General features: G+C 45.0%; 1 protein-coding gene across 1 annotated transcript in view; it reads right to left on the reverse strand.

The window, feature by feature from the left end:
• KCNK5 (potassium two pore domain channel subfamily K member 5) overlaps positions 1–23,062 on the reverse strand; it is a 56,599-nt gene extending 33,537 nt beyond the window's left edge. Inside the window, exon 1 of the mRNA XM_068233440.1 lies at positions 22,688–23,062. Within this exon, the coding sequence (XP_068089541.1) occupies positions 22,688–22,873 (186 nt within the window). The 5' untranslated portion in view covers positions 22,874–23,062. The remainder of the gene's footprint in view (positions 1–22,687) is intronic.
• Positions 23,063–23,301: the final 239 nt, after the last annotated feature.

Genomic DNA, 23,301 nt, shown 5'->3' on the forward strand with positions numbered 1-23,301 from the left:
GATCCAAACTATCGATCAGACAGGTCGGAAAATGTGTCTATCAGGTATGAGCAGGAGAGGTGATTGATTGATGGACCTTAGAACTGCAACACGTGTTTCAATCAACGTTCAATAGAGTTACTGCTGAAATGAGTGAAGATCAATGCTCTGTGTATGGAGGAGTCTGATCAGAGAGGGATTGATCATTTTGCTACATCAGGTAGCTATTTGATAAGCGTGTGGCCAGCTTTAAGCCTGGTACACACATCACATTTTGCTTGGCCAATTTTCCCATTTTTATGTAATATGAGAGCTAACCCACACAATCTGTTCATAGTATTCAAACTCTGTTGTACTATGTAGAGGTGGTAAAATTGGTCAGTGATTGACCAATCAAAATTGCATGTGTGTAACTATGCACCCTTTGAATGTGAGCAGTACAGACATTGCACTGAGACGCATGTAAATTTGTCAACTACATCTGCCTTCTGCATCCAGCCAGGGTTGCAAGGGTGGATTTAGTTTCACTGCAGAAGCTTCAAAAAAAAAAAAAAAAAATGAATAAATATAGCAGCTTAAAATTGCAGCATCGCACTGATTGATGCAGGCGATGCTATAGCTCATCGATAAGACCACCACTACAGTCGTGATCGACAACAGGAACCCGAGATGGGAGGGATATGGAAGCTGACATGTTTATTTCTTTTCAAACAATGCACATTGCCTGGCTGTCCTGCTGATCATCTGTCTCTAATACTTTAAACCATAGACCCTGAACAAGCATGCTGATCAGATGTCTATGCTGTATGCTTCCTTCAGGTAGGCATTCAGACTGACTAGAAAGATCAGCAGGACAGCCAGGCAACTGGTATTGTTTAAAAGTAAATAAGTACAGCAGCTTCCATAGGTCTCACACCTCAGGTTCCTTTGAAGTCTCCTGCCCGGTTTGATCGATGGTTTCGATTGATTTTAAGATCAATTGACATGTTAAAGCAATAGATTTCTAGCAGATTCTAGCAGGGCTCATTCACACCTAAGGCGCGTTTGCCCTTTTTTCAAGCGCTGGCGATTATGTGGAAAATAAATAATAAATAAATAAATAAATAATCGCCATAAAAAGCTTGTGCAACGATTCCCTATGAGAAAGAGTGTTCACATCTGAGCGGTTTGTTTCTGATCCGCTCAGCAAAGCGCTGCCTATACCATTATCTGAGCGTTTTTTGCTCAATGGAAGGTATAGGGAAATCGCAAAGAGCTTGAAAAACCGCTTGGTATAGTGATTTCCCCAGCGCTTTTAAGGATAAATACATTGTATTTATTTTCCCGGTCAAAGTTCACTTCCTGACTTGCATTAGGAAGTGAAAAAAAAAAAACAGCTCAGAAAAAAAAAAAAAGTACATATCAGCGATTGCGATTTTAGATGTCAACAAAGCCACCAGTGCATGCATGGCCAGTTAAAGAGCTACGAGATTTGCGCAGCACAACACATACAAGATGGGGAACAAAGCCCTCGATTGTCGTGCGCAAGAATGACAGCGATACCCAACAATAGAGATAAACACTGATCGCTTTTTAATTCGCTGGTTCCCCCTGTGGGAGTCTTAGAAAGATGGAAAAAGCTGCCCTCACTCAACTCTTAGCTTCAGCCCCTGGCATGAAAAGAACAAGAGAAAGCTCTGAAAGGAAATGGTAAAGTCCTGGGAAACGCGATCCTTTTTCATGCATCACAATTGTCAGGAGGAGAAGAAAAAAATAAAAAGGAGATCTAATCTCAGTTTCATCCCCACGTTTCTGAGAACCAATCAGAAGTCTCTGTTCAGGCCTCCCTGACATTAAGCAAACAGAAGCTGGACAGAAACCAGGCTTTGATGCTTTGTAGGAGAATCTACTCCATCTTCAGGTTATCAGACATCTGGGGAGGGGCCTGAGGAACATCTGGAGCTGCACAAGTCCCAGCATGTCCATCCAGCTACAGGCAAGACTGGACTTGTTACTCCAACAGCTGCTCATATGTCTGTATTAACATAAACCTGTCAGATGCAATGGCTGGACGGCCTAGAAGTAAATCCCCATGATCGTGCCAAATAACCATGGCCCAAAACAATTACTTGATCATTTCTGGTCATTTTCAGTGACAGTCATGCAGATGAGCTCAGTTCTGAGGGGGGGGGGGGGGGGGGGGAGATTTAGCAAGAATAATGAAATCATCTACCTATCTAGATACATCAGCACATGCCTTCCAACACCTCTCGAGCCAACATTTGAAAACTAAAATTTTTCTTCTGCAGAAAAAACAAACAAACCTAAAGGATCAAGCCAAACTACAGCCATGACACTTAAAAGCAGATCCGAGATGGAAAAAAAAAAACAAAAAAAAAAAAAAACAAACCCTATCAAAAAAAACAAAAAAAAAAAAACAAACCCTATCTATAACAAGTAACTTGTCTATATCTTATCTAAAGTTTAGATAGTTTACACAGCAAATCTAGCTGCAAACAGTTTCAACAGAATATGATTATTTCTTCCTGTGATACAATGAGAGCAGCCATATTCTGCTTGTGATCATTACACTCAGGCAAACTGATCTGCATCTCCAGCCCTCAGCCTGTGAAAAATCACTCCCCTCTCCTCCTCCCCTCTGCCTCTGAAATCTCTGGCTAGTAACACCTCCTCCTCCTGCCCAGACTGAGCTCCCATAAGCCATTGCTACATGGGTCTCAGAGAGCCTAGGTGCTGGAGGAGCTGTGGGAGAAGCTTGCTTATGCTTCATACACACGTGAGATATGTCTTTGGAAGATGCAAGATCACAGACCAATTTTTACCCCCTTCCATTTAGTATGAGAGCCACTCTACACAGTATTCTATGGAGCTGCACTCCCCATCAGAAAATCTTTGCAAGATGCTGCACACATTCAAAAGATTATATGCAAAAGATCTGTTCCTGCAAAAGATCCATTCCTGCAAATGCATTCATAGTCTATGAGATCTGCAGATCCTCATACACACCTGGTTTAACAGACTTCATTTGCATATCTGGCAATCATCTGCAGATCTGAAAATCCATCCTGGTGGATCTGATCTGCAGATGATTGTCTGTTAAACCAGGTGTGTATGAGGATCTGCAGATCTCAGACTATGAATGCATTTTGCAGGATTGGATCTTTTGCAGGAACAGATCTTTTGCAGATAATGATCTTTTGAATGTGTGCAGCATCTTGCAAAGATTTTATCTCATGGGAGTGCAGCTCCATAGAATAGACTGTAGGTATGGCTCTCATACTACATGGAATGGGGTAAAATTGGTCTGTGATCATGCATTTTCCAAAGACTTTTATCTCACGTGTGTATGAAGCATTAGTTTATAGGAAATTAGGGTATCAAAACAAACAAACACTAATTTGCTTTAGGAATGCCCTATAAACTATATGTAAGGAACAATTTTGCAAGGAGTAAAATTTTATCTCAGATCCATGGAAAGCAGATAAGGGTGACATCAGTCTGGAGGGACCTGACAGAAGGTCCCTCCAAGCACAGGGCAACCCGGCCTCCACACCTCTCTGCGCTGCTATCTCACCATCGTGGCAGAGCTGAAGAACCCCCTCCCCAGTGCAGATACTCAACGCCCGGAAGAGTGCATCTCACCATGACTGTCATAACTCACGGTGACTCAAAACTGAGTCAACAAACCACACAGAAGGGGGAAATCCAAAAAGAAAAAAAAAATAATTCCTTTCACCCGTCTCATTAAATTGCCCAAATCTGTCTGCAATTAGCAAGAGCCACAAAACACAAGCGTGCGGTCTCCACCAAGATCTGCTGGAAAATATTTCCGACACTAGAAAGCTTTCCACAGTTTGAGGTCTCCGTTCTCCGAAAAACGGGCAGAGCGAGGTGGATTTCCCCTGCGGGGGCGGGACTATCCACAGGTATTCGCAGGCAGGCGCAGAGGTCAGGAATAGGTCAGGGCATTACGATGTCATGGTTTTCTGAACACAGCATGTTCCAGTCTACTGAAGAACATAATACAACACAAGCACGGAACGAACCTCAGAGTAAGCTTATACGGTGCTAAAATTGACCCTACATTGCCACCGATACAATGTTTTATCTTTCCTATAGGCTCATTTGCACACATCAATCTTATACCTCCGGTGTGTTTTTTTGTAAAGCACAAATCCTGCTGGATTTAGGGGAAGGGGCAATTTACATTTTACCATTCATCAAATTAGAACATCCTTTCACCCACAGTGCTGCAATGGACCCCATGAGCAATACAGCGCATGTGTATCACTCAGATGTAGTACCGTTCCTGCTGTGTAATGTTGGGTACACGTTGCGATTTCCCCGCTCGATCGATTTGATACTTAATATGCAAAATCGCCAGCTGTATCGATCGAAACCCGATCGAACATGTTGGAAATAATCGAATCGATCCCGCGGATCAAGCGGGAAATCGCAACTTGTGTACCCAGCATAAAGCAAGCCCAAGCTATGCACACGCAGAGACAGCAACCCCGGGATGTACAAGACTCCACCTACTGTGGAATAAATGTAATTGCAGTTGGGGTGAAGAGGAATGCAAACATTTTTACTTCCTGCTTTGTGCACACTTACGGATCAATGAGAAGTCATATTTTGTATATCATTTATACAGTAAATTGGGGGAGGGGGGGGGAAAGCATTTTCGCTGCAGTTCCTCTTTAAAGATGTCAGTTGCTTATTCTAAGAACATGCCGTTTCAGAAGTGGGAAAAAAAAAAAAAAAAAAAAAAAAACCCAACGCAGAATTAAACTGCGGGGACTGCCCCAGATTTAAGAAAGGATTCTAAATATAGAAAAAAAAAATCCACCCCACACTGGGCACTACAGGATGTTATAAGCTCTGTGCAAACATCCTTCAAGCGCTGACACCATCCTGCACTGAAGACAACGCAAGCTGGAGAGGCAGCTGTGAAATACTCTGTGCCATGTACTCTGTGCAAAATAGAGTCCGCCTGTGTGCTGGAGACTGCTGGAAGAAGGACCAGACCTGCCCCACTAACTCATTTGGGGGGGGGATAGCCTGCTCTGCTCCTCAGGAGAGATCTGACCAGGGAGTTCACAAAAAAAAAAAAAAAAAAAAAAAAAAAAAAAAAATCAGTGCTGAACAAGTCTTCTATAACTGTATAGTAGTTTGCGTTTCAGTTTGCAAACTGCTCTGAACCCCCCCCCCCCCCCCCCCCCCGCCTAGAAATGCTCATCTCCCTGCATGAGTTATTAGCAACCTTTATTTTTAATTTTTTCTCTTAAAAAAACCGTTACCCCAGAAAAGAAACATGCAAGTAGGGCTCAGGTTTTAGCTTGTGCCCACCATTTGTAACAGTTTGCATGGCGGAATGCCCAAATCTCCCCCTATAGCCAAAGTTAGTATGAGCAGCTATGGCAGTGCTCAAACTTCCATGGTGCCTGATATTTTTTGTTTCCTGCTTGGGGTTGTGAAGGAGGGGGGGGGGGGGCGGTGTGAGAATGGGGTTAGGTTTAACTGTAGTGATATATTGGTATCATTTACTGATATTTTACTATCAGAATTAACACTGCACAGATCATCATCAATTAATATACTGATATTGCACTAACGGCTATTCCCAATGCCCAATTTTCCAGTCGCCTTTTTGCATGTCCGCGTTTTCTGGAGCCCCTCGGGCTGCCTTTGACCTGTATCGTGCCATTATCCTCCGTGGTGCAGTACTAAGAATAAACCTAACATCAGTGCGTAATACAAAGCCACTCAACATACAATGTCCCAATGATTAATACTACAGACCACACACAGCAACAAAAAACAAAAAAAACAAAGAGGGAGAGAACCCTGCCAGCTCACAACGTAACAAAGGGACAGGGAGGAGACAAGCTTAGCTTTGAGGAACTACTACTCCCAGCAGGCACTACTGGCTGAGTCTCTTGGCTGCGGGCTGGCTGGGAGGATGTAGCGCTCCCCCCAGCAGCAGGTAATGCAATACTTCCTCTTCATGAGGTGGTGAGACGGCTGAGGGGAGATCTGGCCTGGGTCACAGGCTTCTAACAGACGTTCCATTCAGGAGGCCTTCCAACTGTGTCAGGTGCTGAACGGGGCCCTGGTATCGGGCCAGCACAGTGCCGGGCTTTCCCCGCCAGCCACACGATGACAGACGAACAAAAGCCATCTGAGGAGGCTAAATATTAGCACAAACCTCAAATGTTTTACAAAAAGGCAACAACTGAACTCAACAGAAAGCTGTAAAACACAAACTCCAGCTTCCACCTCCAAATCCCCTTCCACCGATAGAGAGAAGGCGCCCCACAGCTTTTTTACGACGGTACCTACTGTAAGTGAGAGCAATATAGGAAAAATGTAATTTATAATGTATTTTATTCTGGGAGAAATGTACATTTTATACCTGTATGCATGCAATTTAAAAATATTCGTTTTTTCTTCAGGACAGAGGTGCACTTACAGGTAGCCATACACCTGACTATCATGGGCAGATTCAAAGACAAAATTTATCTCAACATGAAATTTTCAGGGAGTCGGCTGAGCCCACCGCGTCTGCACAGCCGCTGTCCCCCTATCTGTAAATGTGCCCCCGCCGTGTGTGCATTTATACATTACCTGTCCTGTAGCAGCCTCCGTGCAGTGTCCATTTGCGAGGCTGCAGGTTCTAACAGCCGAATACATGTCAATGGCCCATAGCGTCAGGCGCAGCTAGCATGTATTTAGTTATTTTAAGTACTTATATAGTGCCGATATATTATGCAGCGCTGTACAGAGTATATTGTCTTGTCACTAACTGTCCTTCAGAGGGGTTCACAATCTAGTCCAGGGGTCTCAAACTCGCGGGCCATTTGCGGCCCTCGATACAATATTTTGTGGCCCTCGCCGGCAAAAGCTTCCTTATAGTTAGTTTCAGTGCTCCCAAGTAATCCACCGCATCCCCGCCGCTAAACGAGGGCTGCAGAGCCCCCAAAGCGCCCGGGGGCAATCCACCGGCATTTCTTGGAAGGGGCAGAGCTTTCAGCTTCAGCTCTGCCCCTCCTGATGTCAATCGCCGCACGGATCGCCGCCTCTCCTCGCCCCTCTCTGTGAAGGAAGAGTGAGAGTGTCGGGCAGAGGCGGCGATGCGCCATGATTGTGAAATCCCTTATGCGGCCCAGCCTCATCCTGACTTTGCCTCCTGCGGCCCCCAGGTAAATTAAGTTTGAGACCCCTGATCTAGTCCCTACGTATGAGTCCATGTGACTGTAGAACCCGGTGAGATGCACAGACAGCACAAAGAGGCTGCTACAGGACAGGTAATGTATAAATGCTCACATGGCGGGGGGGTTGGGAGCACATTTATACAATGTGGAAGTGGCTTCATTGTTCGCTCACAATCGGCCACCGTACACCCGACCAACCAACTTTGGCCTGGCATCTTGCATGTGCAATAAACAATGCAACCAATTTTTGTCCTGAAATTGGTGACTTTCTCAGTCAGGCATGCAAGTTGCCTGATGTACGGCCACCTTAACTCCCCAGCCTCCACCAGACACTGGCATAACGTTGAGCAGCCTCTGGGATATTGTTCAAGGGGATGCAACACAAGCAGAGTGTGTATCCTTCAGTGAACTCAGAACACGGCCCTGAATGATCACAGCTTTCTGAAACCCACTCAGCAATCTCTTCCCCCCTCCCCCAATACAGACAGCATATACAGACACTGCAGGAATTACACAGGAGAGCATTGAGCCTGTACATCGCACGATGACAGATCTCACAGGGGCACCCGGAGCGGAGCTGCAGGAATGGAAGATCACTGTCACAATGGAGTCTTTTCACCGATTGACCAGGACACTACCCAAACACGTCATCACTGTGGGAACAAGCAGGACCAGCGACACGAGCGTCATGTATGTAAAATGGCCCATTGTCCAAGAGGACACGCCACATGCTCAGTTCTCCTACTCTAACAATTTAATCCCAGCCATACCCTGCAATTATTTCCGGCGATACGACAAAGCAAAACAAGAGCCAGAACAGCAGCAAAGTCCAGGACGAGTTCCTTGCAACAAATCAGTATTTTTGTTTCATTTAAACTGCCAAAACCTGATTGGATGTTCAGAAACAAAACTAAAGTGCAGTTTTAAAAAGGATCAGTGCTTGTTGAATGCCCTGCTTGGCGCACACACTTGTCCTGGGTTTGACCCAGCTGGCAGCACCCTTGTTCCAGGTGTGACTACACCCCCTACAGCCTGTAACTTCTGCAGCCACAATTTGGAGGCCCCATGAACAGCCTCAATTTTCTGCAGTTGCACCATGAGTGCCAGAGCATTGGGCACCTGATAAACCACACGGCCCATTTACAAATTTTAGGTCCCACCCTTCCCCCTAAGCTGCATGGCGATTCGGTTACACGCTCTTGTATAGGATTTATGGAAAAAAAAAAAAAAAAAGTATGCTACAGTGTCCTTACAATGTTAATTTAGTTTGCAAATGAAAAGTCAAGACACTGCAAGTTCTGCAGATCTACTCTCTTAGCAGGTGGCTGCGGTTGGATGGCGCCCATACGCCTGGCCCAAGAAAGGAAGGGGGCGTGTGGAGGGCAGATAAGGGCTGTATGCAGCCCTGTAACCTCCCCAGCAGTGACATTGGTCACAGAGGACATGCTGAATGACACTTTACACACATCTCTTCCTCTACAGATCCACGCAGGAAACCCAACACAAGAGTCAGCGAAACTCAACTTCCCTTCTGCTAGCAGGTGCAAACTGAAGCGCCAAAGCAACAGCTGCAACAGCCAGACAGCATGTAACACCACTTAAGGAGTCAATACAAATATGACTTGAGCATTATGCTGGGGGAGTCTAGGTTTTGATGGAGGTGAGGAGCTGCTATATATGTTACACTGTCTATCTATACTCCTGACGAAGACAGTTTTGGTTGAAAAACACGTTGAGTGGGGTCTGTTTGCACTGTATATAAATGACCACTCCCATGTCCCCATTAATCACTCAGTCTTAGTCTTAATTTTCACACCCAAGCAGTTGTGGTGTGGCGAGTTGGCCACACAGTTGGGTGGTTACATTAAACCTTGGATACCACAATACTGGTGGCTCAGATTTCTCCATCTTTATCCTGACTTCGGGTTTGCTGCTGGCGTTTGGTTGTGAGGATAGCTACATCCCTGCTTGGTGGCCACCACATTACTACAATTGGCACAAGTAGGAAAGGCATCAGCAAACAGTATATAGTATTGCCACCAACTGTCCTTCAGAGAGGCTCTCAATCTCTACAACAGTCATATGTACATAGGGGGAAGCCAATTAACATATCTGTACGTTTTTGGGATGCAGGAGAAAATAGGAACGGACCAGAGGAAACCCACTCAGACACAGGGAAACATACAAACTCCTTGCAGAAAGTGCCCTGGCTGGGATTCAAACCGGGGAACCAGCGCTGCCAGGCAATAGTGCTATTCACTACACTGCCCAGATGTTTGCTTGAAGTTAGACTACATTTACTTGTTTCAGGTGTGAGATTTAGATGTTGCTGATGCCAGAAGATCATCAGAACAGCTGCGCAACTGGTATGGTGTAAAAAACAAGAACTGAATATAGCAGACTCCTGTTCACATGCAGGAACGCAGTGTGAAGAAATGCATATGTGCGAAAAAAAATAAAAATAAAAATCTCAGCCTAACTGGTCACATGATAGATTCTAGCAGCTTCTCACAATTACAACCATTTTAAGAAAAAAAGTGGAGCTTCCCCTTTCAGATACAAAAAGCGCTGAAATAAAAAGCAGCTGCCACAAAGATCGCCCTCAGTTCGGACATCGCTGAGTAAGGAGAACGGCGCTGTTGACTGCCTTCAGATACTGGCTGAACAGAGGACACATTCACCCCTCACACTCCGAGACATCCAAATTCATACAGGGCCTCTTTATCTGACAGTGCCATACCCCACCAACGGCCATCTGTACAATGCCCTCCTGTATGAAACCCCCCCCCCCCCCCCCCCGCTTCCTCTTCCTTCTACAGCAACCACATTACACTGCAGATCAGACAACACTGAACCTCACACCAGACTGAACTACAGCTGCCCAAATGCTGGATTGCTCCTCACTGACACGACACGTGTGAACTCTGCCAAAATCACTCAACAGAGCCTCCTATCAGCAACACCAGCAGCAAAATCTCCACCCTGCTTCAGGGTTCACAGTTCCAGTTGTTCCAGCGGGACTTCATGCTTTCATGAAGACCTGCAAGATGTAAGGTCTTCTTCATGAAAGCAAAAACGTGAACACAATTTCACAACATGTTTTCACTGGCATACATGTTATGTGCGACAAATGCACTTTCATACAAGATTTTTAATAGGTTTGAGCCCTGCGTTAAGTAGATGCCATGCATTAGAACTCATTCTGCCATGCAATAGACTACTTTCTATTGTACTGGGGCTGAAATTGCACTTGGTGCACATGGCCAAAACATGGTTTTGTAAAAAAAAACAAAAAAAAAAAAACACACAAATTACTTCATTTTCTGCATTTCGGATCACTTTAAAAGCTAGTACACACCAAATCGCTAGCGTAATCAAAATGCTTAGCATTTGAAGCCCTTTTTTTTAAAGAGGGATTTAGGCATGTACCTAGCGATTTTCAGGGCATTTTTGTTTCGCGATTTTATACTTCTACATTTACCTAGAAGAAGAAATCAGCTTTTGGGGAAAAAAAAATACAAAAAAACCCACCACAAACAAACTAGGAAAGGCTCTCCATTATAACAATTTTCCTCTTTTCCTATACTTAACATTGAGGCGTAATCACCTCAAATGCTGCAGGACCCGCGCTTTTTGAAGTACTAGCATTTTTAAAAGTGCTCAGAAGTGCTCTTGGAGTGCACCAGCCCAGAGTTATCTCCTAATGCTGGGCATGGACGGTTAGATCCGGCAGCTCGATTAGACGCCGGATCGACTCCCGCCGCATCCCTGCTCGTCCCCGCGGCCGCCCAGATAGATTCCCGCTCGTCCCCGCGGATGCTTTATCTTCCGCTCGATTTCAGCTATTGTCCGCCCGCGGGTATTGAGCAGGGAATCGATCGATACCCGCGATCGGACCTGTCAGAAATTATCAGTCGAGCCATCAGCGGCTCGATTGATAAGAAGAAACGCACCGTCTATGCCCAGCATAAGAGATAATTTCTCATCTTCTCTTTAAAATAACTTTTCAGCACTCTGCAATTGAAAAAGTAGGTGGGAAAAAAAAGGGGCTATCAAAATTTTGATTACTTTCTTGCATGCTGGTGGCTTAAATGGCATTTTATTAACAGATTGTGAAAACATCACCTAGAAGAAAACGTAAAAAAGTGAAATTCTGCAACCACCACTTTCTACTGGCAATGTCTACAGAGTTTTCTCATAATCTTCACATATTCGACAAGGGAAAGTTCCAAGGAAGTCTTCTGAATACCACAATCAATTTCTCAGGGAGCAAAAGTTAAAAATCTCCCCGATTAGCCACCCGCAAATAAAGATGAACTCTGGATTTCAGTTCCTGTAACAGCTGCCAGGCAAGAATTAGGTCAAAAATGCCTTCTCGCCTCTCCTAACAATGAGGAGCAAGTTGACCCGGTTCCATCTCCCAGTAGCGCTAGCAAAGTCAAACAATGCGACAGCCCTGTTGGCACATCCACCGAGCAGGACCTGCTGAAGAGTCTTCTGCTGACGGCCAAGAACAACAGTCTTTAGGAAGAAAAAGCTCAATACTCAGCAGTGCACCTTGGGTGGCATGTTGTGAGCTGATGGCAAGGTGCGGAAATAGTGCTAAGTTTCCAGTTCTAGACAAAAAGCAAAAATTATAGATGCCGCCAAGACAACTCTGATCCTATGGAAAATGTCTAACCACACAGAAACCTAGAATTTCACTTGGTGGATGCTGGAGAGTTCAACCATTGCATCCTGTCTGAAAGACTTCAGAAGGGAGAGAAAACACGAGGTCTAGTGGAAAATGCAACAGGTGCCAGCGGAGGAAGGCTACTCAAAATGCATGTAGCAGAAGTCCTAAACAAGCAGGAACAAAGGGGTAAGAGAGCTGCAAGAGTGCAGTAGGGGACAATTGAGTAGAATCTGTCTAATCTTTCCAATCACAATGATCTAATAAATTCATCTTAAGAATTCTGAGATTTCAAGTAAAAAATTAGACCTTCTCAAGAAGCTGCAGTGGATGGGGTGTCGGAACACTGTGGAAAGAAGAGACAAAACAAAAATTGGGAGCTCAAATAGTGTAGTATGTCAGGAACACTGAAAACAATGATAAAAGGGCTACTCACAAAGGTGGGTTGCTGGGGGCAACCGGCCACAGGTGGAGATAACAAGCCTGTCTCCGCTCGGGGTGTCCCAGAACTGGAACTGGTGGTGCGCGCTTCTTTTGAAGCACAATGAGGGTAAAGCTCCCAGGGTTTTATAAAACTGAGCTAACAAAACAAAAAAGCAAACCAAAAAAAAAACAAAAAAAAAAAAACAGTAAAAATGATAAATGAGGTGGCTTACCTCAGTAAGGACATTCTCATATGGAAAGGAATTATTTTGCACAGGCAATGCATTTTACTGGTCTAAGCCCGCTTCCTCAGGCCAATAAGAGTGTCAGAGTATGTAGAGCCAGTATGCATGGAGTTTTATAAACCCCTGGGCACTGCTTTACCCTTATTGTTCTCAAAAAGCTGGATTAGATGTGGTCATAGTTTCTCCAGCAGATCTTCTCATGGTGGAACAAGAACAGCTCCACCTATCCAGCAACAAAGAATTATAGAAAGTAAGGCAGAGGGAGGAGTCATGATACCAAGCATTGGAATGGAGTCAGCTATTGCCGGTGGTGGTTAAGAGTGGACCAGAGTTCAGCTGGCAACTAGGAGCAATAGGTCCAGAACGTTTTACCCCATCAACTAAAGGAGATGATGAAAGGGGAACAGCCATTTAAGAAGGCCTAAAACTGTCACCTACAATAATCAGGAACTATTATTTCAAGTGGTAGTTAGAACTACAGGGCAGTACCCGATTGGCAAGTTCCTTGCAGACTTATTCGTAGCAGTCAGTCTGCTTGTTTTAATCACCTCATTGGATGCCCGATTAGATGGCAGACAACAAAGGGGCAGGTCCTCCCCAAAAGCTGTCATGAATGATTCAGACTATTGGAATGAATCCTTTGTTAATGTGCAGAGAAATTCTAATTTGTTCCGCACAATAGATTTAATCCCTTATTTCCCATCAATAGCCTCTATCACATGAGTCACAAGTTCTGACGCAAAGTGCCACCGGGTTCAAGGACAGAAGATGCCCCACCCAGCCTCTTCTTCCTTCAGGCATCTACAAGTCTATGGTTGGCCAATGCCCAGAGATGTCTCCAAGCCAATACAGAAAATCCAATTTACAAACTAAACCGAGCAATTTACTAAACAATGGAGGCTTTCAAGCCCACAGCTGTTCAAACTTGAAACAGAAAGAGAAAGAATTAGATCGTCCAAGTTCAAAGCCAGCAAAACAAAAAACAAGCCAGAAAAGTAGGAAAACATTGGTACGCACCACACCACTTAAGAGGCCTTGTTATACAAGTGCTGAGTCAGACAAAGACTAATATTCCAAGTTAGGGAACCGGTTCTTCCACTTGTTTGTGAGCTTCATCAGCTACACCAGCCAGTGAGACTTTTCCTGGAGGAGTGAGCTGCGATTGTTGGCCAAGTGGTGACAGAGGCCTCTGTGTGAAGCCATGAGCTTCTCACGCCAAGTTGACAAGTGCTCCTGTCGCAATACGTACCCCAGAAATGAGCACAACGTTGGAGTAGCTCATCATATTCCAGAGGACTCCTACAATGTGACCATATACAGGGGCGCTGCTCCGCCTTGGCCAACCATGCAGCTGCTTGGAGCCTCCCATGGTGCCAGGGGCAGCCGTGTCTGTGGCTTGTATGGCTGCGGCTGCCTCCCCATCACTCACACCCAGACCTCAGATCAGTGGCAATGTAAACAGAGAGGAGAGCAACACAGTAACCATGGAGTACACTGCAGATGTGGAAGTGAGGTCATTACTCATTTCCTGTATTTGAAGTGTGCAGCACAGTTCCTGTGTGCTGCTCTTCTCTCTTCGGGCGCAGCGGATCTGTAATTGGGGAGGCAGCAAGAAACTACATAGCCTTCATGCCACCAATGCCCTATACTGGAGGGGGTGGATACATCTATGCTGGGGGCACACCTTGGCTACCTGTACTAGGGGGACACCTATGATACCTATACTGAACACGCCTGACCATATAGGGACAGAAGGCAGCCGCAGGCAGTGGTGAGGTTTCCATAAGTACACCTAATTTTAGGCAACATTTGCCCCCCGCCAGTTTGCACAAAACTAACCAAAAAAAGATCAGATAAATGTGGCCATATCTTGCAGTAATCAGCCATCTGAGCCCATAATGCTTTAAGACAATGGGAGGAAAGGGCCATTTGTGCCCGCCCCAAAATCTGCAGCCCGTCTGATGCACAAAGGACAATAAACCCCATGCAGAACTTGGGAACTGAAATCTTTTTTCACCCAATGTAAAAGCTCATTGATAAGCCAAATATAAAAATAAACTACCTTAGGCCCCTTTTACACTTACCGTGGAGAGTCGCATTGCACTACTCTCCTCCGCCACAGGGGTCATCAATGAGACATGACACTACAGCTTGTGCAGTACATGGTGCACTTCTGTCAGTGTGTTCATGTGCGAGACACAGGCAGGCCATTTTGACATCAAATGAGACTTCTGCAGTGCAATAGCTTGGCGACTTGGGGCTGTATGCACTCTCCATGCATGCCATTCTGCTCTACACATCGTGTGTAAGACTTTACGCCAGGGCTGTGGAGTTGAAGCAATATTGGTTACCTGGAGTCGAAGTCAGTGGTTTCATAAACTGAGGATTCAGAGCCCCGCTTTACGTACGTAATTTTACTTAATGCAGTTTAGTGCCTCCATCTCTTTACAATCTGCGCTCAGAGTTTGACTTTAAGCCCACTGAGAAGCTCAGACTCAAAATCACTTTGCAAAGTTCTTTCAGCAGCTGATGCAAGAAGGAGTAAACGCCGCTGATGATTCAGTTTTTGGCCAGTAAAGTCACAACATTCTCGAGCCTGTCCTCACCGCAGCAGAGCACATGGAGGAACGAGATCACACACCTGCCCGAGGAGTCTGAACTCTGAACAGTCTGCAACGACCACCAAACAGCCGATACTCTGCAGAAAGCAGGGCCGCGTTACTAATGGCAATGGCTCCTACTGAAGTATCTAACTTTATGAATAGAGTATTCAAAATTTGCCACAGGACTAGAAGCGATATCTGGCATTTTTTAGTGGAATATTGATATAGAGGGTACAATTTCTCCTTCAGATTCGATCTTTCAAAGTGAGTTTTATGATCAAATTATATAGATAACTGTGCGTGGAGCAAATCGATGTGAAACGATTTTTTGGTCGACTGGAAAAGGAAAACGATATGGATTAGAAAATTGGATTTTATGATCTAATTTGAACGTAAAAAAGCCTTTTTAAAATCGTACTGCTAATGGGAACAGTTGATAATTGCCTTCCAATTAGTTGTGATCGTTCAAATTGCGTCAAAAGATTGAATCTGTAGGAAAAATTGTACCGTTAATAGGCACCATAATACGGATCTACGTGCATTTCGATCGTTGCTTGCTCTTGCCAAAGCACTTTGTCAAGAAGCAAGGAGAGCAATCAAAAAACCAGCCAATCTCAGTACAATTTGACTGAAATTCTCTGACATGACCAATTGAGGGTTTTCCAATGCGATCATCTGGCCAAACATTGATTTTTGATCGATCGCACAGCCAACACATGTATCAATTCTCTGATCTCTTGATTCAAAAATTAAAATTCGATGGATCAATCATAAAAATAAATAAATCTATAACTAATGTCCAGCTTTAGATTTGATGCTTATATCAAACGTAACATGTAGTCTGCTACAAACACTCAGAGCCGACGCTTCTATCAAGGCAAAGGTGGCAATTGCCCCAGAGCCTGTAGGGGTCCCTAAAGTGCCCCACCAACTTAACTGTGCGCCCCCGGGACTCTGCAATAAAGCCAAGGGATTAAGAGGGGCACCCTCCACTGGGACAGGTGAGATACTACACTAACAAAGACATTGCAGGGGCTCCGGGGGAAACCAGTTAGGTTGGGGGGGGGTGATCTGGTGGGGGAGGGACGATAGCCGGCTCAGGGGCCCTGGGGTGAAATTCGGCTGCAACAATGGGCCCCTAATGCCGCTTTTTGGTTGGGGGGGACCCGACAGACCCCCGGATACATTTTGGTCGGGGGCTTCATGGTTAGTAAACCAGCCTTGCAGACACTGCATAGCATATACCTCCGTTACCAATGTGCATTCTGATCTGCCATGCAGAAGCCGTGGCTACAGCGAAACAGATTTCATCACACAAGTCAGCCTATCTGAGGCAGCTCTGGGCACAGCTGACAATCGCCCGCCACAGCTGCCACTCACGCAGAGCGAAAACTGCTGAGAAGGCGACAATGGTCTGCAGAAAGTGAAGGAACTTTCAGTTACTGAGACCAAAGTCTGGCTGAGCAGCAATCTGGGTGACTCACCGGGCCCGATACCTGCAGCTGCTGCTGATAGACAAACAAAACATTTGGCTGCTGTTGTGAAGGTATGAGGAGGCGGGGTGAGGAAAGAGGTGACATCACTGTGTGTCACAAACAGCCGATCACCCAATGACATCAGCAATGTCACAACCTCCAAATTATGCAGAAAGTGCTGCACGTCAGCCAAACATGTATGTAAAGGGGAGCTCCAGCCAAAACAGATTAGGTGGAGGCTGCAGCTGCCATGAATCTGCAGAGATTATGGAGTGAGACAAATTATTTAGTATTTATATAGCGTTGTACAGAGAATATTGTCACCAACTGTCCCTCATATATAGTCATATAGGAAACCCATGGGGCCCCAAAACGAATCGTTTGTCTATGGAAAGGATTTGTGTCACCATGTCTAATTTAAATGGACTTGGTACACTGAGTGAGCGGATCCTCTGGATTTTTATGGTTTATGTCTTGATCCAGCACCTCATTGCTGGTGTGCGATTCCTTGCCTACCTTGGATTATGTATCATGTAGTGTATGTATCGTAGTCTAGGGCAGGCATGGGCAAACGCGGCCCTCCAGCTGCTACGGAACTACAAGTCCCACAATGCATTTGCCTTTATTAGTCATGACTGTGGCTGTCAGACTCCTGCAATGCATTGTGGGACTTGTAGTTCCTTAACAGCTGGAGGGCCAAGTTTGCCCATGCCTGGTCTAGGGCCAAATTAGGGGAAAGCCGATGAACTTACACTGGATGCAAAAGATCTGTTCCTGCCAAAAATCCATTCCTGCAAATTGCAATGATAGTCTATGAGATCTGCAGATCATCATACACACATGATTTAACTGACATTCATCTGCAGATCAGATCCACCAGGATGGATTTTCAGATCTGCAGATGATTGCTTGATCTGCAGATGAATGTCAGTTAACCTTCTGCCGCCCGCGTCACGCCAGTAGGCGTGGCCGCGGCGGCAGCCCCAGGACCGCCTAACGCCAATTGGCGTAAAGTCCTGGGGCTCTGTTTAGCATGAGATCGCGCGCATGGTGCGCGCGCATCTCATGCTCGGAGGGCGGAGCTCCACCCCGCCTTCGGTCTCCGAGCGGCTATTGCCGCTCGGGAGACTGTTAGCCGGCGATTACGCCGTCTATTTACTTGGTGCAGCGCTGCGATGAGCAGCAGCGCTGCACTGGGGACAGCCGTGTGACACGGCTGTCCCCATGGGGGACAAGTGAGCGATCGGCTCTCATAGGCAGAAGTCTATGACAGCCGATCGCCATAATTGGCCGGCTGTGGGGAGGGAGGGAGGGAATAAATTTAAAGAAACAGGGGGTTTTAGAAAAAAAATAATATTTATTTAAAAAAAATAAACATGGGGGGGGAGCGATCAGACCCCACCAACAGAGAGCTCTGTTGGTGGGGAGAAAAGGGGGGGGGGGGGAGAAATCACTTGTGTGCTGAGTTGTGCGGCCCTGCAGCTTGGCCTTAAAGCAGCAGTGGCCAATTTAGCTAAAAATGGCCTGGTCACTAGGGGGGTTTAGCACTGCAGTCCTCAAGTGGTTAAATCATGTGTGTATGATGATCTGCAGATCTCATAGACTATCATTGCAATTTGCAGGAATGGATTTTTGGTAGGAACAGATCTTTTGCAGATACTGATCTTTTGTGTCTGTACAGCATCTGTGTGTGCAGCATCTTGCAAAGATTTTTTTCTGATGTGGAGTTCAGCTCCATAGGAAAGACTGTGTAGAGTATGGCTCTCATACTACATGAAGGGTGGTAAGATTGGTCTGTGATCTTTCATTTTTCAAAGACTATAGTCTGATGTGTGTATGCACCTTAAGGACTGAATGAAAACAGAGAACTGCACCCTGTATGTATATAGAGAAAGTTTAGCCTGTCTAATCACAAGTGTAATTTGATCTCTCAGCTGTGTAAACACAGGATGTTCTTGGTCTGCTTCATGGAAAGCAGGAAGTAGACACTGCAGATTTATTGTAGGATTTGTATTAGCTGTAACAAAAATGTTTTTGTTTAAAAAGGTTATGCTGTTGCTTATCTTTTAGACCATAAAGGAAGTTTTGAGTGCAGGTCCGCTTTAATTGGTTGTGATTCGCACATCTGACAACCAGACAATCGTCACAGAGTACATCATTACTGAGTACCCAGATGGTGACCCGCAATCTAGAAGATGCAGAGGAGCATGGATGCTCGGCCAATCAGTAATCCTTAAACCTATAATGGGAGGGGGAGGTGCAACAGGTGTTACCCTGGACCTCCCACTGCTTGTGAACACAATAGCAATTGTCTTGAAGAATAGAGATTTCAGGTGCTGGCGGATTTGACGCCTGACTCCGCTACAGACACCTTAGCCCACCTGACAGAAAACAGTTTCTGCTACAGCCATTACGCTACCTGTAGCCACTAGATCTTCATGGATCGAGGCGATCGTTTGTGATTATCCATTGTTAAAATATCAGAGCTGATACACACCATGCAATTTCCTGTCAGTAATAGGTCTAAACGATTTTCTGATAATTTTTCAGATCATTTATACAAAATTGATCAGAAAAATGGTTGAAAATCAGATTGGACCTGTCAGAAACAATTGATTAGGCCTTGTTCACATCTAAAATCGAAATTTCAAATGCAATCGTTTTGCGGTTTATAAAGCATTCCCCCCCCCCCCCCCCCCCCCCCCCCCCCTCAATACCAACTCTCGCTTGCACTTGAAAAAAGGGCAAAAACGCCCATAGTGTGAACGAGCCCCCAGACCCGTCTGATGGGAAATTGCATGCAGCGTACTAGACATTAGGGCTGTTACAAACCAGCAAATTTTCCTGTCAGATCAATAGGAAGTTTCCGTCATTTGAGAATTTCCAGCATGTCCAATCTGCTTCTGATTGAGAAAGGGATCGATTTTTGAGATCAGTACTTGATGAATCTGGATCTGAAGCAGATTAGACATGCCGGAAGTTATCAAACTATGGAAATTCTTTCCCTTGATATGATGAGAAAAATTGCATGGTGTGTACCAGGCAAAATATCCATATTGCTATTCCACGACGGTAAACAAGCCATTATGTTTGATCATAACCCAAAAATGGACACATTGTTGTTCATTGCGCGTCATGCTCCCCTCCTCTCTCCCTAAAACAGCAGCTTATAGACAAGCAACAAGGTCTGTACAGCGATCACTCTTAAAGCGGTCATTCAAAACGATCGGCCGCAATCCTTAAAGAGACTCCGTAACAAAAATTGCATCCTGTTTTTTATCATCCTACAAGTTCAAAAAGCTATTCTAATGTGTTCTGGCTTACTGCAGCACGTTCTACTATCACCATCTCTGTAATAAATCAACTTGTCTCTCTCTTGTCAGACTTGTCAGCCTGTGTCTGGAAGGCTGCCAAGTTCTTCAGTGTTGTGGTTCTGCTATGAACTCCCCTTTCCAGGCCCCTGTATGCACACTGCCTGTGTGTTATTTAGGATTAGAGCAGCTTCTCTCTTCTCTCTTATCTTTTACAAGCTGGATAAATCGTCCTCTGAGCTGGCTGGGCTTTCACATACTAAAGAATTACAGACAAGGGCAAAGCTGTTTGCAGGAAGAAACAAGCAGCCTGAAACTTCAGTGCATGAGAACAGGGGGAAAGAAACACACAAATAATAATCTCTTGAGATTCAAAAGGAAGGCTGTATACAGCCTGCTTGTGTATGAATGTATTTTGTATGTGTGGACATACTGTACATCAACCTACTTCCTGTTTTGGTGGCCATTTTGTTTGTTTATAAACAAACTTTTTAAAACTGTTTTTAACCACTTTTAATGCGGCGAGGAGCGGCGAAATTGTGTCAGAGGGTAATAGGAGATGTCCCCTAACGCACTGGTATGTTTACTTTTGTGCGATTTTAACAATACAGATTCTCTTTAAGCGAAACCTTATGTGAAGACTGCCGAAGATGGAAAGGGGAACTTTTGGAGACCTGCAATTCGATGAACACTCATTCCCTGATCTATCTTCTGCAGTGAGTACCACCGCTGTACTTTTGCGCGATTGGAACTTTGGCAATGCCAGTCAGATCCGTTGTGACGGTTGTTTAAAGATGAGTGCAGGTGGTTGTGTTGCGCAACATCGTTTAACAAGGCTTTGTTAAACAATGTAACAAGAAAAACAAAAAAAACCCATAAAAATCGTGTCGTAGATAGGTTTTAGAAGCTACAAATATTGCATGCCTCGGAATAGCTTTACAACCACAAAACAAGCCACAGACAGACAAGTAACTTAAAGAGACTCCGTAACAAAAATTGCATCCTGTTTTTTATCATCCTACAAGTTCCAAAAGCTATTCTAATGTGTTCTGGCTTACTGCAGCACGTTCTACTATCACCATCTCTGTAATAAATCAACTTATCTCTCTCTTGTCAGACTTGTCAGGCCTGTGTCTGGAAGGCTGCCAAGTTCTTCAGTGTTGTGATTTTGAGATGCATCTCCCCCCCTCCAGGCCCCTCTCTGCACACTGCCTGTGTATTATTTAGATTAGGGCAGCTTCTCTCTTATCTTTTACAAGCTGGATAAATCCCCCTCTGAGCTGGCTGGGTTTTCACATACTGAGGAATTACATACAGGCAGAGCTGTCTGCACTCTGCAGGAAGAAACAGCCTGACACTTCAGTGGAAGATAGCAGCAGGGGGAAAGAAACACAGAAATGATCTCTTGAGATTCAAAAGGAAGGCTGTATACAGCCTGCTTGTGTATGAATGTATTTTCTATGTGTGGACATACTGTACATCAATCTACTTCCTGTTTTGGTGGTCATTTTGTTTGTTTATAAACAAACTTTTTAAAACGGTTTTTAACCACTTTTAATGCGGCGAGGAGCGGCGAAATTGTGACAGAGGGTAATAGGAGATGTCCCCTAACACACTGGTATGTTTACTTTTGTGCAATTTTAACAATACAGATTCTCTTTAAGTAAAAGTTTCAGGGGAAAAAAATTAAGAAATTACTACAGAACTAGAAAAATGAGCAAAGTTCCCCATTGAGGTAGTGACAAACTAGTGGCACCAGCATGCCTTCCCTGCGAAAGTAATAAGAGGAAGCCATTTATCATGCTTAGGGACAGAGCTTACTGTAAGGCGGCAAATGTGCACAGCCCAGTGAAATAAGCAACACAAGCGAATAAAGTTATAAAACTCCCACATAGCTCCAAAATACGCAAACTAGTACTAAAAAAAATAAAAATGAATAATAAAAAAAAAAAGTGTAAGTGTAAGAAGCACAACGCAAACCAACCACAGATACCTCCGCAATATCACAACTTTATTCATAAAACAAGACTACCTCCAGACAGGGAGTGAGCAGCGTGTGAAGCAGTCAGTTAGCGAGTGATGAAAGTGACTGCTGTATGGGGAGCTACCGACATGATTGCGTCAGACAGCTACCCCTAGGCCCTCCAAACCTCCCCTCAGGCCCACCCTGCAGAAGACACACTGCCTTCTCTAACAAATGGGCTGTGTGTCCTAATGAGATTCAAACTTTACTGGTCAATTCCTGACTTTTGGAGGGGAAAGTATTGCTGAAAGAACATAACATGTACTCTAAAGCATGCTAGGAAGCTGCAAAGTGTATAAAGTAACAAAAAGCATTTCCCCCCCCCCCCCCCCAAAAAAATAAAAAAAAATGATAAGTGTGTGTGTGGGGGGGTAAAGATCCAGCTGTGGCATGCAAATTAACTTTTCCCCCCCTTTTTAAAATAACTTTTTGATTTAAAATTGAGAATATGAAAAATGTCCTATCAGGTTGGCAAGGAAGGAGGCATCTAAAAGTTACTTGTGGGGGAATTTGGGGGCACACATGTCAGGGGGGCTATTGAGTGCACAGGTCAGGAGATGTGGGGGTGCACAGTAGCATCAGGTGGTATCTAGCATCTTCTAAGTGCGCTTTTTTTTTAATGAAAAATGACTTTACATTCACTTTTTTGTTTTTTTGCCACAACCTAAAAAAAAAGTTTCAAAAAAAAGTTAAGACAAACTTTTTAGTTTAGAGTTTTTGCAGCCAGGAGACAGCAGCTTACCTCCAGGATTTCCTCCAGGTCCTTCAGGGTCAAACAGGTGTATTTGTCCAGGATCTTGCTCTTGCTCTCGTCGAAGTCCTTGGTGGCTTTCTTCCAGTTGGGCTCCTCCAGCACTTGGAATATGGCCGCTCCTATGGACAGGTAGAAGATGATGGCTGAGGTCAGCAGGGGACCCCTGTCCACCATGGTGCCCGGGTGCTCACTAGTGTCTGCTGGAAGCGATCTCCCGGCAGCAGCTGTGAGAGTGGGGCTGTGCGCATGCGAGCGATCGCTGAGCAACTTTCTCAGAAGTTTTCAGAGTTGCCCGGCGGGGGCAATAAGTGCTCGCTGTCCGGGGCTGTGAGCCTGCATGGACCTCTCTGCAGCCTGGGCACACCGGTGGCATGAATGGCTAGAGTAGTAGAATGGCTCTAGAGCTCCAGTCATATTTATAGAGATTTGGGACAGGGAGGGAGGAGAGTAAGAGAGGGGCCGGCCTCCGGGACAAGCATTCTATACACCAGCGGCTTCGATCACTCAGTACTAGAGATGGGAAGTTCGGATCTTTTCAATGATCCGGATGATTCGAATCGGATCATTGAAGAGATCCGGATCTTTGATCCGAATCTCGGATC

Source organism: Hyperolius riggenbachi, chromosome 4 (assembly GCF_040937935.1).
Source record: "Hyperolius riggenbachi isolate aHypRig1 chromosome 4, aHypRig1.pri, whole genome shotgun sequence".
NCBI classification, from domain to species: Eukaryota; Metazoa; Chordata; class Amphibia; order Anura; family Hyperoliidae; genus Hyperolius; species Hyperolius riggenbachi.